This window comes from Vigna unguiculata, chromosome 9 (genome assembly GCF_004118075.2).
Source record: "Vigna unguiculata cultivar IT97K-499-35 chromosome 9, ASM411807v1, whole genome shotgun sequence".
NCBI classification, from domain to species: Eukaryota; Viridiplantae; Streptophyta; class Magnoliopsida; order Fabales; family Fabaceae; genus Vigna; species Vigna unguiculata.
This window is the reverse complement of record NC_040287.1, coordinates 42,269,261-42,286,434: the sequence shown is the minus strand read 5'-3', so window position 1 is coordinate 42,286,434 and position 17,174 is coordinate 42,269,261. Positions and strand designations below refer to the sequence as shown.

The following is a 17,174-nucleotide window of genomic DNA, read 5'->3' as shown; positions in this document are numbered from 1 at the left end:
TTATAATTGAATAACTAACTAAAGTGAGTTTAAATTAAGTTCAGGATGTTCTGGGCTATTTTTAGAAATCAAGTTAATCTGAATGAAAGTCAATTTAGATATATTGAAATTGGCTAAAGATTATCGGATGGAAAACTTATATATAAGATGGCAAAAGTAAGTATATTTGTCCGAGAGTATTTGAGAATAAAATGTGTGGTGTATAGTTAATATAAGTGAATAATGAGGATTTTAATATTTGTTTATAAATAAGTTAGGTATAAGTATTAGATATTATTTATAAAAATTTAAAATTAAAATTAAATTTATATGATATTTTATATTTTTATAAATTTTACTAAATATTTTTATTAAATATTTGTGGGTATACAAGTATGTATGGATACCCTCACATATTCACAAGTTTTAAACAAATTTACAAAAAAATTTTAAACAGTTACCTGATAAATAAACAAACGAATAGCGAGTAAATCTTCTTTTCATATTAAATAACGTAACAACTTATATTTAATAAACACAAAGTTAATAATTCCTAAACTTATCCTAATTCCTAAATGTATCCTATATATAAAGGTTTTATTGAATTTGGATTCTCGGTTGAGTTTTTTTGTGCTGTGTCTTCATAATACATTGATTATCACTAATTTTGATGTTTTAAAATATATTAATAAAATATTTAAAATGTCAACAAAGTGTATTTTCAATGCTCAGCAGAGAACAACACCCAAAAAACCAGTAAAATATCTGGACTCGGTTTTATTACATAAAATAACTAAAAACTAACGAAAAGATATCACCAAACACAAATATTATTTATATATATAAATATTGCACACATTAATTTTAGATTTGAAGAAAACAAAATCTATATCAAATTCATTAATTACATTTTTATTTTTAATTATTTATATACTAATATATATATATATATATTGGGTTAATTATGTCTTTCGTCTCTCAACTATTACTAAATTTTGTTTTAGTCCCTCATCTAACATTTGCACTATTTTAAACTCCGTTAATTTCATGTGACAGTTATCAAACGGAATGGCACGTAAGGATCAGTTTTCAGTTGACTTAAAAAATTTTCGGATGTGGTTATTTTTTTGGTAATGTGTGAGGGTTTGTGCCGCGCGCAACCATTGACATTGCCACAGTGGTTCCTTCTTCCTCAAAGACTATGGCCACCACAGACAACCACCGCAACACCCACCATTGGCACACCTCGCCGACATTGGCAGCGGGCCTCCTCCTTCGATTTCTCTCTTTTATGCGAGTGTTTGCCTCCTCCGTGATGTGGAGGAGCTTTCTTGGATTCTCAGGATAACCGGAAGGGTGTTGAAAAATGGTAAGGATTTTGTGGCAGATGGAGTTTTGCCTAAAGAAAATACAAGATTATCGGCTTTCTTCGAGCAGATTTCCATTTACTTGGGCCCTGCCATCGTCCTCTCCAACGCAGCCTCTGGCTTCTCAACGTTTCTCACCGTCCTCTGCTACACGGCCCATCCTTAATCATCTTCACCAATAACTTCGTGGCTTTATCAACTTCCTTAATCCTACACAATGCCCGAACAACCGCCATAAACGGCTTTATCGCACACCCCCTCTTCTCCTCAGGGATATCCTCCAGCATCTCCAAAGCCAATTTAACAGTTTCATCTTGTCCACAAAGCTTGCCAACCAAAAAGCTAATTGTACTCATCAGTGGTCGTTTCTTTTTCTCCATTGCCACCACATACACTCCATGGGCCTCCTTCTCCATTGTCACCTTCTTCTACGCGATGTCTGTCACCGCCATTTTCTGAAGAATCCAGTGAGAGCTCATCATCAAGGGTGAGTGTGGAATTAGGGGAGAAAAATCGAGGGTTGTTGAAAATTTTGGGGGAAACTTGATTTGGGGATTTTGGAAAAGCTAGGGTTAGAGATGCGTTGGTGAATTGATGAGCAGTTGCGAGCACCATGGTACGTGTTACTCGTGCAAGTATCCACGTCCACATTCTTCTTCTTCTGGAGAATGCGCGTAAAAGAGAGAGACTGAAGGAGGAGGTCTGCTGCTAACGCCGGCAAGGCACGCCTGTGGTGGGTGTTGTGATGGTTGTCTGTGGTGACCATAGACTTTGAGGAAGAAGGAACCATTGTGGTAGTGCCAGTGGTGGAGCAGTGCACGCAGAACAAACCCTCACACGTTACAAAAAAAATAACCACATTTGAAAAAACTTTAAGTCAACTGAAAACGGGATCCTCACATGCCATTTTATTTGACAACTGTCACATGAAATTAACGGAGTTTAAAATTGAGGACTAATTTCATCCAATTCAAAACGTCAGGAACTAAAATAGTGCAAACGTTAGGTGATGGACTAAAACCAAAAATTATAGCAATAATTGAGGAACGAAAAACATAATTAACCCTTTTTTTATTTCAAATTTTTATATGTATTTATTTTCGTCATTTAAATAGTTGTTTATAAAAAAAGTGAGTGAGAAATTATCAATTTCTGAGCAATAACTTGTAGAAAATGTTTTGTACAACCACAAATTACAGTTTGAATCTCGTTCTCTATGAACTTCAACTTGGAATAGAGTAAAGATCATAATTTTGATGCCATGATATATTTTTGTACACTACGATACTCGTCTACCATAACACCTTGCCAATTGCATTACTTGGCTGTAAGTAACTATTCATCTTCACATAAAGTGTTTCAAAACCAACTGAAAAATGGAAAGAAAAAATCAATCTTTTTGCATTTTGCTGTCACGAAAAAAACAAAAACAATCAGTTTGTCCCGTGCAACTGAAGTGGCATTGGTGGAGCCATGGTTCTTCTCTTCCACAGGTTAATTTCTTTCCGTGGTTTCAAATTAAGCACACCAACTCCACCACCAACCAAAATCGGTGCAGAAAAAGGTATCATAACCTCTTCATCCTCTTCTTCACCGTCACTACTCTCCACTCTATAGTCATCGGAATAGTAATCAATTTCCTCTTCATCCGCCGCCGCCGCCGCCTGAGCCACCCTCCAATCAAAATTAGCAAGAGCGTCACGTCCACTCGAGAACCTTCTCATCTGACTCACGTGCGGTGCACGTGCCGCCGCACCATGACCATCATCCCTGTCACGAATATCTCCCGGAGCAGACGCGTTGGACTTTCTTCCCTCGGATTTTGGCTTCGCCGCGTGGAATAATAACATCTTCTGAAACGTTGAAGCGTGCTTCTTCACCTCTGTGTCTCTTGAAGCAGTCGATGATTTGTTGCAAGCAACTTCTTTTGGCCTGGTCGCGCTCTTGGTCTTGGCTTGTTTTATCTGTTTCTTCTTGTGCTTGATCTGACCCATGCAGGAGATTTTCGGTGAAGTGGGTTCCTGAGAATAAACTCCATCGATGCCATTTCTATCGTGGGTTTTTCTTCTAGCTTCGTGTGGTATCATGGACACGATAGGTTTCGATTTATGGTCCCTTCCTGGGCTGAACGGAGGGTTTTGAAATGTCATGGTCACTGCTGCAACTGCTTTTGGCAGCACCTTCAAGATTTTGTTCCTAAGTTTTAGTTGTTTCACCATAGCCACAATTTGTGAAAGATCAGTAGAAGAAGCTGGAGTTGGATTTTGATAATGTTTGATAATGTTCTGTGTTGTGTTTTGTTTCAATGGGATCGACTCTATTTATATATATCACCTTGGATTGTTTGACTAAGGATAAGGGTGGAACATGTTATTAGTCTTTTTTTATTAGTTTATTAATCATTGATTGTGTCAAGAAAGGTAGGTATTTGAGAACGGGTTTTGGTCAAAGAAAACCAGTGGTGTGACTCGGCAAATTAAAAAACAGCTGTTAGTTTGGGCCAATAAATGCTAGTAACATAACTACAATTTTTTATTTAATATTAAATTACGATATGTGTTATTTTAGGTTATGTTTATGTAACTCAAAACTGAGGACAATTTTTTTGAATTAAAATTTTTATTTTGTAGGAGTTAGATTTTGCAAAATGATTCTTTCAATCCTTGGAATTAGATGATGATGTGACATTGATGGATAAGTTAATATTTAGTGTAGATTTAGTTAAGTGATATTTTATATATATATATATATATATATATATATTTTTAGTTATTGAGATTATTATAGGACAATAGTTATGTTGATCATCTGTCACAAAGTATATTCAATGTTTACATTTAACACGTAAATTTAATTTAATAATATGATTGTTTTTGAAAAGAAAAATATTTATTAAATTTTGTTAACTCTGATGTTATTTAGAAGGATATTGTTTTGATCATTGTTAAAATGATTTTAGTTTTTGATAAATTATGATTATCACCTCTTTCTAATTTTTTTTATTTTCAATCAAGATCTTTATTGGATAGTGACGACTTAGATTAGATAAACTCTTATTGTGTTTGTGATTAAGATTTTGCAATGTGTGAGAAAAAGTGAGAAATGTTCATGAACGAACATATTGATTAAGAAATTAAATAATAATAACGCAAAAATATGTCAACAACAAATTAAAAGTAATATTTTACAAAATTAAAATATTAAAAATATTTCTCTAATTAGAAGACCAAGAGAAACAATATACTCAGTTTGAATCCTTAATTAACTTTAGAAAAAAAAATTATCATTTAAATCAACTTGCTAAATGACAATAACAGTCTTTCATTTGCCAGTTTTCATCAAAGGAGCTAGTGTAGTAGTCTAACTCTACAACCTAAACATAATATTCTGTAAAATTGAAAAATAAAAACTTTCAAGTTGGAGGAGAAAACAATGATGACGCGATTTAAAGTTAATGCTTCTAATTATTTTTTTCTTATTGTCTATATTCAACATTTCATAAATATGTTAAGTGTCACATTGTTATTTTTGCATGTTAACTTTAACGTGCATGTGTCAAGCTATCTGAAAATATTTAACTAAAATAATCAATATCAATACCATTAATTCAGAAATAGTAATAACTGAAATCAAATTAACATATCTAATTAATATTTACAAATATATATATATATATATATATATAGTTATACGAAATTAAAACATTATTTACTTTATTAGGTAGAAGACGTAATAATACAACTAGTATACTTAAATATATGTTTATATCTGTAATAAATTTTTGATGTTTTGCGCCCTTGATGTGGTCCATTTCTGACTTGTTAAGTTTTGACCTAAATCATTGAACGGGGCATGTGGTTTTTGAAATAAAAAAGAAAAAGAAAAGAAAAAGACAAAGTTTTCGTAAAATAAGACAACTAGAGTCACTACATAAACGTGGATTTTTTCAAGAAAGTTTCACATCAGAATTTTAAATTATCGGTTGTCGATGTTTGAAATGCTTTTAAAATCTTCAATTAAGGTTAACAAGTTGTTTGATGTAACATCACACAAATTTATTATTATAATGGATATTTTTGTAATACTCATCAAATAAATATATTAATACTAAAAAATAAAATAATAATAATAATAAATGTTAAATAAAAGGATATTTTCATCGGAAAAGATTCCACCCTTTGCATTAATTGGACTGTTCATTAGGAGTTTTATAAGTATTAATTAGGTATAAATTAAGCACTCTCTGTAGTTTTACTTATCCTTTAGTTTTACTTTGTAAGTAAAGTCAAATTAAAGAAACAAATTAAACTGTGTCATCTCTCTTTTTTTCTAATAAACTTATGATATCTTTAGTCTCGATTATCAATTAAAGTTGTTTTAGGTAAACTCGTTTATTTTATGCAAGGTAAACTAGTTTAAAGAAACAAAACTATTTCCTTTATTTATTATAATTTTACAAGCTTCAAACTAAAATCTATTATAAATTATAATTCTTTTAAAGAACGGAATAATGCTGTTTAAGTGATGAATTGTAATTAATTTTACTTTTTTTAAGTGAGAAACTAAACTTTCTGACTTTATTTAGAATTTTCTGTTAGGCCTTCTTAATTTAATAAATTTAGATTTTAAATTTGTGGCGTTTCTTTATATATTGCTTATGCTTTAATTAAAAGAAAAAAATGTCTTGTCCTATTGCTTGATCTTACTTGTTTTCCAGTGTCTTTATATGTCAATAATGAAGCATATTTGGCATGTGGCTTTTGCTGTACTGAACTCTAATGTTCTACCGTCACATTCGTTATTGGAATATATACGACGCTGAAACAGCTAATTGAGCACGTGCACATCCGCGTAATCAACACGTGCAAGAAATGGTTTTCCCACGTTGTTTGTTCTGGAACTCTACACTCAGTAACCGTGTGAATGGTTTCATTTCAAACATATAACCGGAGTAAGGAGTTTAACAAATAATATTTTTGGAAGAAAAAAAAGTGTGTAAAAAAATATTATATGATTGCCGCATGATGGGTTCTAAGTCATCAAAAGTTACGCGCCGTTGATCAAATAGGTCAAAGGTCTTATTATACCACACTGAATATTTATTCAGCGTCAAACTCCAAGGATAACGTCTCCAGAAACAAGTATGTATCTTATGAAATGAATTTCAATTATCTCATAAAAATGCTTTAACTGTTATTCATCAATTATAATGAATTTCAATTGTCTCATTGGCTTTCATTCATACCTCACAAATGTGCAAACTACCAATTGGAGAACAATAACTCATTCGAGTTCCCTTCACATAACAGCATTTATCAATTAGGCTCAACAAAATGCTTCAAATCACATTTGTGCTTTTCCCTCTTGAACACCAGAATTTCGGCCACAAACCAAATAATAAAATCATGGTCATCACGTTTATAAATTTTCCTTCAAAAAAAAAAAAAAATACTCCATCGAAGATTTCAATCAGCTATAACACCATTCTACACTACGAACATAAAATAGCAATAGAGACTAGAGCACCTAAATTAAAAGAATAAGGCACATTTTGTCTCATCAATACCAATTAATAAACAGATACCACCATTTGTGTTACTTTCAACACTAACTAAAAAATGTGGATGAAGCAAACTCTACAAAGGGCGAGTGACGAATCCCCTCGAAACCATCTTCTCCACCAACTCTTCGTGCTTTTTCAACTGTCCAGCGTTTCTGAGCAGCTCCAGAACAGTTTCATAAACTGAGAGATTGGGTCTAAGGCATTTTTCTTCAACCATTTCCTTCAATAACTTGTAAGCATTGTTCCAGTGCTTCATTTCACAAAACATCGAAATCAAAATCCGGTAAGTGTTTACATTAGGCTCAACCTGATTCTCATCCATTTCCTTCTTCATTTTCAGAACCATATCCGTAGATCGCGACTCAGCAAACATCCTCATCAATATATTATAAGTCAAAGTATTGGGCTGGCACTTCAGCTCCTTCATTCTAGCATACATCCTGTGCGCACCATTCACATCATGCAACTTAGCTATGCATCCAAAAACACAATTGAAAGTGGACGCATTTGGAGCAACCCCTTTTTTCACCATCAAATTGAGAATCTTCACAGCCTCATCAAGATTCTCATCCCTGCAATGACTCTCAATGATGAAATTGTAGCTAATGGTATCTGCAGGACAACCTAGCCTCTTCATCTGATTGTAAATCTGCAATACCTTCTCAGTCCTCCCAGCCTTCACATGAACCCGCATCAAATTGTTGAAAGTAACAGCGTTAGGATCACACCCTGCATCAATCATCTCCGCGAAAACATCGTGAGCACGCGTAATTTGCCCGCATCGGCACAACGAATCAATCACAATGCTGTAAGTATAAACATTAGGCTTAATCCCAGCCATCTTCATATCACTAAACACCTCTTCAGCCTTAGATATGTTACCAGCACGACACCACCCATAAACCAAACTAGTGTAAACTAAAACATCAGGCTCAAACTTATGCTTGAGACTCTCAAAAAACGATTGAGCCTCATTTGCCCTTCTTTTTTTACACAAGCTACTAATCACAATTGAAAACGCAACCTTGTCGGGAGTGCAGCCATAGTCCTCCATGCGGTTGAAAGCGTGCACCGCCTCTGCAGGTAATCCGGCCCTCACGTAGCGGCGGACGAGAGCGGAGAACGTGTGAACGCTGATTTCGACGCCGCGAGTCTTCATTAGGTCGATCACGTGCCACGCGAGGTCGAAATGTCGCAGCTTTCCGGCGAGGTCGAGCATCTCGTTGTAGGGCTCTGGCGAGGTGGGAAATCCGTCGAGTGCGGTGGCCCAGTTGAAGAACGCGAGGGATTGGAGGAAGGGGATGCCGTGGCGGACAGCGCCGCATTTCTCGATGACGCGGCGGGCGACGGCGGGGGAGAGTGTGTGAGCGGCGGAGAGCGCGGAGAAGTCAAGGGAGAGGTCTGGGATGGTAAGGTTGGGAGTGGGGGGCGGGGCGTTAGGGTTTGGTGTGGGGTTTCTGCGGTGGTGTTCTTTGATGGCGGCGTGGAGTTTGTCGGCTAAGGTGGTTTCCTCGGAGGATAGGATTGGAGTTTGGAATGTGTCGTTTGAATCGGGTTGGAGAAGAGGTTCGGGAAGTGAAGCCGAAGAACAGTGTTGCTTGAAAGTGCAGGGTAGGAGCGGTGAGAGGGAGTGGCGCAACCGTGCACATGATTTGATAGAAGCCATGGATAGGTCAAGTAACGCTGGTGCGCCGTTCGTGTCCTCCGATTGAGAATTCAGAATCACTCAACTAAAACTATGTTAGTGGCGCCGAATAGGCTAAAGAAGAAGAAAATAGTCGTGGACCAGAGCTAACACAATGCCCAAATTGGGCTAGGTTATGTACAGTTCCTATTTCTTATTTAAAATAAAATTCAGGTATAATTTGTTTGGATTTTTATATAATTATTTAATATTTGTACTATATATAAAATATTTTTTATTTATATTTATTTTTAAATAAAAACAACTATTTTATCAGTATTATCTTTTTAAGTGATTTATTATTTAAATTTACCTTACGTTTGCTTTCATGGAGGGTTCCTTCACAGTTTTGACATTGACTCCTAAGCAATGTGTGATTTATCGGGTGTACTGGAATAAATATTCAAGTAAAGGGCAAGGGGAGTTGTCAATCCCACCTGTGTATAAACAATCATTATGTTCCTGAAATATTGTCCACTTTGGAGCGAGGAACTCTATCACGGTTTTATTCTTAAAAAAAGTCTCGAATAGTAGAAGAGTATTTAAATTACATTTGATATTAACAAATTTATTAAATAATTAACATTAATCAAATGATATTCTATTTTATTACATTTATATTAAAATTTAGAATAGTTAATTTTGCTAATTAAAATAATATAATTATGTAGTGTTATACAATTGTAATTTATCCTGATAAATAATTGTTTATCTTTATATTCATTAATGCATATTTTACTTTATTTAAAGGATATAAATAATATATTACTGATAATTTATTTAATGCAAAAAAAAATTAAAAAAAAAGTTAAAAAAAGTTTAAATGTTTAACATTTTATGACTTGGTAATTAATTATGTTTTAATTTTTAACAACCTTAAAATCAAAGATAGACTGTTAAAGAGAAAAATAAACAGTACACCAACATTAAAATTATTTTATTACTTAAATATTATTATTTTCTTTTTTATATCAAATAAATTATCAATTATAATTCTATAATATTTTTGAATATTTTTTTCTTCTAAATAAAATAAATTACATCATTGGTTATTATTGTCACGACAATTGTGTATGAAATTTTTGTAAAATTTAATATTTATAATTATTCTTATATAGTGACTTAAACATTAGCAAGACCTTTCTATTATTATTTAAAAAAAAAAATTTAAGTTTTTTATAAATATTATTGAGTTATTATTTTTAATTTGAAAATTAATTTCGCTATCATTTGAATAAATTATAATTTTAAATTTTAACATAAATTATTTATAGATAATTTTTTAATGAATTTAAAGAAATAAAATTTTACAATATTTATTTAAATAATCAATTCAATTTATAACTTCAACAATTTTCAAATTTTATTAACAAAAGTTTTAATCATTATTAAATAATTTAAAATATGATTACTTTTAAGTCACATAATTTCATTATGAAATAATAATTTTCCAAAATACCATATTAAAAAATGCAATAATTTTAATAAATTTATTGAGTTAATATACCACATATGTTAAATTGATTTACAAAATGCTTGCTAATAAAATATCATATTACAATTATAAATCTTATTTTTTTAACTGAGTTAATATAATTCTATTGGTGAATTATAACAATGTTTCATTATAGATTGAAGTATGTTTTTATTTAATTTTTTAATTTAAGTGAATTATTTATTTTGTATGAATTTCATCGTATATGTAAATCATGTATGATCTCATCTAACAACCTCGGTTTATTACATCATAAATTATTTAATGTCATTTATTATATCATAAATTATTAATAACGTTGATTGTCTAGAAATCATATATTTCGAATAAAATTAGTTTAAAGTTATAGCAAGAAAAATCCAATTTTACTTGTTTGAAGACTTAAAAACATAATTAACTATTTAACTCTGAATGAAAAATATTTCACTCATTAGCTTAAAAAAAAAGCAACATTCAAAATAGTAAAAGTAAATAAAAAATATAACTTTTAAGTATTTTGTATTAAGCTTGTAAAAAAATTGATTATTTTGTTTAACAGTCAGAATAAATTTTTTATTTGTTTAAATGTTTTATTACTAGTGATTATTACTTTCATCTTTTAATATTTAATTTGATCAGAGTTGTTAAAATGGATAATCTGGTCTGATCCGACTCGATTCACCATGGGTTGATGATTTAGTGAGTCAACCCAACCCAGCTTACTTTTTAGCGAGTCAAAAAAATTCAAACCTAACCCAGCCCACAGCGGATTGACTTACGGGTTCACTTAATTAAAAAAATATTAATTTTTTTTCGTCAAAACTAAATTGTAATTCTAATTAAAATCCAAATAAACTTTAATACAATCTAAATACAAACCAAAATAAAAAAAATACAAATTATTTATGTGTTGGATAAAAAAACAACTTAACATGACCCAAATGTAAAGTTCAACTTAATAAAAATAAATAAAAACACTTATGTGACCCTTTTATCTGCGGGTTGGTGAGCCAACCCAACTCACCACGGGTTCAACCGGATAAATCGGGTCAAAAATCAATTCATATTGAAATTTATAAAAAAAATTTAATTCAACCCGACCCAAACCCGTGATGAGTCGGGTTGGTTCGTGGGTTCTATAACATTTTGATAGCTCTAAACTTAATTTTCCTTTTTATTTTTTTGAGAAGAAAACTAAATTAAAAAACCATAATATTAATAATAAAACTTGGAAAGCTTATAAACCTGCATTAAAAGATCATATAACATCAATTAATGCGATTCAATTTATTAAGAAGACAGATTATATTTTAAATTAAATTTTTGGTGGCGCGTTACTAAAACAAAAAAACATACAACACGCCACCAAAGCGACATGTCAACAAACTTTCTGCATTTGGAATTTACATTTTAAAAATTATTTAGAAAGAAAGAGGAAGAGCACTTGTTAGGAAAAAAACCGGGGAAATATTTTGGCTGAGTAATGAATAACTGCTGGAGTCAACCAAACCGTGACAACATTCTGAGGACTAATTTGTTTAAGTAGGACTGAGTAAATCCTACATTCATTGTTAGGGTTTTGGAACGGAACAGATTCCGTTGTTCACCGAGCACATGGCGAAGGGAAAGCATGTGCATACCCGTGCACAGGGGAAGAAGTGGTCAACATTTTCACTATTTTTGTGGATGCTTTTCTTCCTCACTCTTATCCTTGTCGTGCTCCTCGCTCTCGGCATTGTTTATTTTCCGACTACCGATGACGATTTTCCAACCGCGGATCTCGCAGCCTTCAGGCGCAAGACCTCTCAAAGGTGCTATAACTGTGAATTCATTCTGCTCCGTTCGATTTCATTTTAGATGAACATGCGTTTAATCGTAATTTTTGTGTTTAATTGTTGCGCGGTGAAAGTTTGGAGAAAAATCCGGAGCAGTGGACCGAAATTCTCTCCTGGGAGCCAAGAGCGTTTATCTATCACAATTTTCTGGTCAGTTTTCGTTCATCTACTTATGGATCTGCCACTTCTCGTTCTTTAATTTTTTTAGGTCATGAGTTTTTTGTTGAACAGTTGAGATTCGAATGTTTCGATCCTTCAATGGTTTCCTGGATTATCAAATTGTTCAAGCGTATATTAGAGTGCTAAGTCTATGATTCTGATAATGATTCTGCGAGCGTTTCAACTATACAGGAATATTGATGTGTTCCAATTCTTAGGTCATTTTTTGTTGTTGTTGTTGTTGAACCCTTGAGATTGCGAATATTTCGTTCCTTCAATGTTTTTTTGGATGATGAAATTGTTCGAGCACTGATTAGAGTGCTAAGTCTATGATTCTGTGTCCGTATCAACTATACAAGAAATTGAGGTGTTCCAATTAGTAGGTCTTGTTTTTTTTTTTTTGTTGTACAGTTGAGATCGCGAATATTTCGTTCATTCAATGTTTTCTGTATGATCAAATTGTTCAAAGTATAGAATACAGTGCTAAATCTATGATGATGCGTCTGTGTCAACTATCAAGGAAAATTGTGGTATTCCAATTGAAATCTTTGCAATTATTGGTTAGGCTCAGGGATGACTGAGTTATAAGTGAGATCTTCTGTTTAGTTTGGGATAAAAGAAATTTCTGGTGTTCGTGTGTAATATTTAGATTTTGGGTTAACTCAAACTTGCTGAAAGACTTAGGGTTTACTGAGAGATTGTATTTTACTGCTGTAAATTCTTGCAGTTGCAAACTGCTGAAATTTATATTTTATGCAAATGTTAATTTTACTTATCATTTGAAGCAGTCAAAAGAAGAATGTGAGTACTTGATTGAACTTGCCAAACCTTACATGGTAAAATCAAGTGTTGTTGATAGCAAGACTGGGAAGAGTACAGAAAGCAGGTTTGATCTTTTGTCCTGTGTTTTTTAATGGAACCAATAATTGTGGGTTTCATTTTTGTACACATTTTTGAGAGTCTAGTTGCAATGAACTAATCTAGATATCTCCTGCTTGTAGGGTTCGAACTAGTTCAGGAATGTTTTTGAAGAGAGGAAGGGACAAAGTTGTTCAGGATATAGAGAAACGAATTGCTGACTTTACCTTCATACCTGTAGGTATGAGTTTTATCTCTTTCCTTTTTTCGTTCATTTGGTTTGATTAGCTGGATATGTTGCTTAGCCATACAAAAGGTATTGGTATACCAATTGCTCGCATTTCAGGTTAAGCGGAACTATAGTTTTTTTACATAAAAGCTCTTGAAATTATTTACATCTATCATTAAACTTGAAAATCATAATTATCTTAAGGTGAGTTTGCTTGTTATCTGGCATTCTGAACTGTTTTGCTACTTTTCCCCATTCAGAATAAGATTAGGATTCAATGGAATTTGTGAAGTGGGGATGTTGGAGTTAGTTACAAAGTAGTTACAGAATTAGTTTGGTGATTATAGGGGGAAGAGCGAGGGCATCACTTTAATAGTTAGAGTGATAGAAGGAGATCTATAAAGACTTGTTAGCATTTAGGAACTTAGTTTGTATTTTTTATTTTTTATTTTAATTTTTTTGTAGAAAGTGAAAATACTTGGAGGAGAATTGTTCTCTTTTCATTGTTGTCATTCAATATGTAACAACTGAAGTATTATTTCTAGTTCTTTCATTTTCCGTATTCACATTGCTCTCTAAATTCCCATGTTCTGTTTATAGGTCCCTAAATTATTGTAGTAATTGTTCTGTATATAGGGGATGGAGATCATAACCAGAGTATTTTTTAATGTCATAATGAAGTTGTCTCAGTACATTTATTTTTGTTATATTCTGAGATTCATGACTTGGGAGGTCCATGGGGCAAATGGAAACACAGGAGGTCCTTTCTGGGTTTGGACACAGGGCTCCATGAACCTATGCCTAGCTGGACTAAGGGCCACTGTGTATATGCATATGTATTTGTCAAAAACATTTTATGTTTGTTAATAGCATTTCCAATCCGTGGGCATGATTTGACTATTTATTTTTTCTCATTTACTAATGCTTAAATTTAACATCTTCAGAGAATGGAGAAGGACTTCAAATTCTTCATTACGAAGTAGGGCAAAAATACGAGCCTCACTATGATTACTTCCTTGATGAGTTCAACACTAAGAATGGAGGCCAACGGATTGCTACAGTTCTTATGTACCTGTAAGCTGTCATTGTGTTTGCAAATTATGTTCTTGCCTGTGGTTTCTAATGGATTTTAGATTGAAACATGATATGTCCCTACGTTTTTTTTTTCTGCTTTATCTGCAGTTCAGATGTTGAAGAAGGTGGTGAGACTGTATTTCCTGCAGCAAATGCAAATTTTAGCTCTGTGCCATGGTGGAATGATTTATCCCAATGTGCAAGAAAGGGTCTGTCCGTGAAACCAAAAAGAGGCGATGCTCTGCTATTTTGGAGCATGAGGCCTGATGCCACATTAGATCCATCCAGTTTACATGGTTAGAAACTGTTCATAATTGTCACCAGATGAACTGTAAATACAGATTGTTACTAAAGTGCGCTAAGTTCAAATTTATACATATTTTACCACATTCAATTATGAGCCATTTTTTTACATTTAGGCTCTGATTGATGTATGCATTTGCTGCTGTGTTTATTCTTCTGCATGTTTGCTCTATTTCAGGCCTCTGAGAAAATTATAATGAATATGTTATATATGAACCATATGTTGAGAATATTCTTGCCATGTCATTCCATACTTTTTTCTTACCACTTGTGGAAATTAAAAGCCACACGACACATTATTCTATTCTCACAATTTCTTTTGGTTCCAGGAACCCAATGACTTGTAAATTAATTTAAATTTTATCTTTGCTTCCAGGTGGTTGTCCAGTAATTAGAGGAAATAAATGGTCTTCGACGAAGTGGATGCATCTCCGTGAGTACAAGGTTTGAGCCATCATCTTTGCAGGTACTTCTAGATACCAATTATGAAGGTATTCTTTTTTTGTAAATAGTCACATATGATCTAAGATAACTTTCAGATGAAAATTCACCTCCCGCCTTTTTCTAGACCGGACTTCTCAATTATATATAAATAATATATTTGCTATGTACCAAAAAAAAAGTCCAGGGATGGTCAGCCATTGTTTCTCCAAAAACAATTTTTTGCCTTGTTTTGCAAAACATCTCATTGTATATATGAATGTTCACATAGTAAACACTGTAGCACCTACCTTACTGTGGTTGTTGGATCATTGAACCTCCTCAGTTGACACATTTACCGAGCACCTGATGGTTTTATATTTGCAGGGTTAATGTGGTATAGTGAGTATTTCATCGCTTTTTTGGACTGGAGAAACACAGGTTCAATTCATTCATACTAACCTCTTATACCTGGTGATATTTTCCTTTGCTTAGGTGCGCCAGTTTTCTTCACATGTAGAATACAATCATTTACTTTTTCTTTCCCCATGGATAGATAATTTGGCGCTGCTGAGGGAAAAAAGAGTGGTTATGGTTAATGATTGGAGTTACAATTTTTAGTCTTAATAGAGTTTTCAAAGGGAAGATGTCTCTAGGTAAGAGGCTCACTAGGGAGTGATGGGTTGAATACAAGTAGAGATAATTTTGTAATTTAACATAGTGAAAGGATAGCATATCGGTCATAGAGAAGTTTTTGAGAATGTGATGTGTTTCTAAGAAGAAAGAAAAACATATTTGGAGAAGAAACAAATTTTAGTTTGTAAAAAAGAATATTTTTCCAGCAGTATTGGTGTAATTTTTATTATGTGTTGTTTCTTGGTTTAAATGTTCGTCATCAAGTCACCATTATATAGTTAATCTCATTTATTAGTATGATTATTATGTTGCACAACTATTCATTGTAGTTGTGCATAAGTATAAGTAAAATCACATTCACATACTTTAGTCGTTATAGAAATGATTTATTGTCTAGGGTGACATATAGTTAAATTTTATTACAGAAAATTTAGATGTTTTTTGGGTTAGAACTGGGTATCTAGGCAAAGGCCAGCGTACTACCTACCCATGTAAGCCTTGTGGGTTTCAGTTTGCATTTTTAAGCTAGTGCCAGTTTGCATTTTTTAGCTAAAAAATGAATGAGTTTTACACGTGGAGTCCGTGGTTACCCTCATCCCCGGAAAAAGAAGTCTAATGCTACAATCCAATTTATTAGGATTTTAATTCTGTGTTGTTAGAGAGGGTTTCACCTAACAAAAAACTTCGATTTGCATTCAACTTCCATTTGAATTTCAAATAGTTTTTCTGAGTTTGCCTTCAATTTAAAGTCATAACTCACCTCCAGCATATACTATGCTACTTTGATTCTGACATACAAAACATTTATTCTTGTCTCAATACAAAAATTAAGGCAATTTTTTTGTTTGCATGTAGTATTGTAGATATAATGAACAAAGTTTGAGAGTGAAAATTGGAAGAACCTAAAATATTTAATGTACTTTATACTTTATATTTGAATTTTAAATTTTCTGTTTTAATGTAATGAACACTTAAAATGTGTTTGAAGTATATTAGAATTATTCTTTACTTTATTTTTCTGGGTACAATAAGGTGGATGTGGTCTACTAAAATTGAAGTTCATTTAAGATGTGGGTTATACAGTCATATGTTTTTTTATTTTTTAAGTATGGATTATTGTGATAAACTCAAGTGCATATTCATATGTTTTTTGTTTAAGTTTGGATTATTGTGATAAACTCAAGTGCATATTCAAATTCGCTTACGACATTCTCCCCATGACAAGGGTAAGGGCGACAACCTAAAATGAATATCTCAAATATTTAGGAATAATATTGATAACAAATAAATCTATATTTGCAGGTATTATCTAATTTATTTAGATATTTTTAATATATTTAGCATTCTTTTAAAATTTATTTAAGTATAAAGTATTTATTATTATTTAATGTTGAAAAGGATAAAATGTGTATCTTTTAATATTATGTTTTTTAATGACATCATATTTTCTTTTTTTAGATTTTTATTATATTTTTTAAAAATTTGTAAAAGTATAATTTGTTTATTATTATTCTTTCATTTTGAAAAGGATAAAATGTGTATCTTTCAATATTATATTTTTTAATGACATTATATTTTATTTATTTTTAGATT

General features: G+C 32.4%; 3 protein-coding genes across 6 annotated transcripts; 1 reads left to right on the top strand and 2 right to left on the bottom strand.

The window, feature by feature from the left end:
* Nucleotides 1-2,539: 2,539 nt before the first annotated feature.
* On the bottom strand, nucleotides 2,540-3,655 carry LOC114196318 (uncharacterized protein At1g76070-like). The gene has a single exon (XM_028086924.1). The coding sequence runs from the start codon at nucleotides 3,563-3,565 to the stop codon at nucleotides 2,780-2,782; it is 786 nt and encodes a 261-aa protein (XP_027942725.1). The 5' UTR covers nucleotides 3,566-3,655; the 3' UTR covers nucleotides 2,540-2,779.
* A 3,089-nt stretch (nucleotides 3,656-6,744) lies between these two features.
* LOC114195908 (pentatricopeptide repeat-containing protein At1g20300, mitochondrial) lies at nucleotides 6,745-8,751 on the bottom strand. Its single transcript, XM_028086354.1, has one exon. It carries the CDS (start codon nucleotides 8,573-8,575, stop codon nucleotides 6,983-6,985), a length of 1,593 nt encoding a protein of 530 aa, XP_027942155.1. The 5' UTR covers nucleotides 8,576-8,751; the 3' UTR covers nucleotides 6,745-6,982.
* A 2,733-nt stretch (nucleotides 8,752-11,484) lies between these two features.
* LOC114196125 (probable prolyl 4-hydroxylase 3) lies at nucleotides 11,485-16,667 on the top strand. Of its 4 annotated transcripts, none has more exons than XR_003606626.1 (9): nucleotides 11,485-11,878; nucleotides 11,977-12,052; nucleotides 12,850-12,947; nucleotides 13,063-13,160; nucleotides 14,093-14,222; nucleotides 14,331-14,518; nucleotides 14,902-14,991; nucleotides 15,333-15,386; nucleotides 16,437-16,667. XR_003606626.1 is itself a non-coding variant. In XM_028086658.1 (9 exons), the coding sequence occupies exons 1-7, from the start codon at nucleotides 11,682-11,684 to the stop codon at nucleotides 14,973-14,975; spliced, it is 861 nt and encodes a 286-aa protein (XP_027942459.1). In that variant the 5' UTR covers nucleotides 11,485-11,681; the 3' UTR covers nucleotides 14,976-14,991; nucleotides 15,333-15,347; nucleotides 15,441-15,789. The 4 variants fall into 4 exon arrangements, 2 of the variants coding, with proteins under 2 accessions (XP_027942459.1, XP_027942458.1); XR_003606625.1 differs by lacking the exon at nucleotides 16,437-16,667 and adding an exon at nucleotides 15,502-15,789; XM_028086658.1 differs by lacking the exon at nucleotides 16,437-16,667 and adding an exon at nucleotides 15,441-15,789 and having other exon boundaries at nucleotides 15,333-15,347.
* The last annotated feature ends 507 nt before the right edge of the window (nucleotides 16,668-17,174 follow it).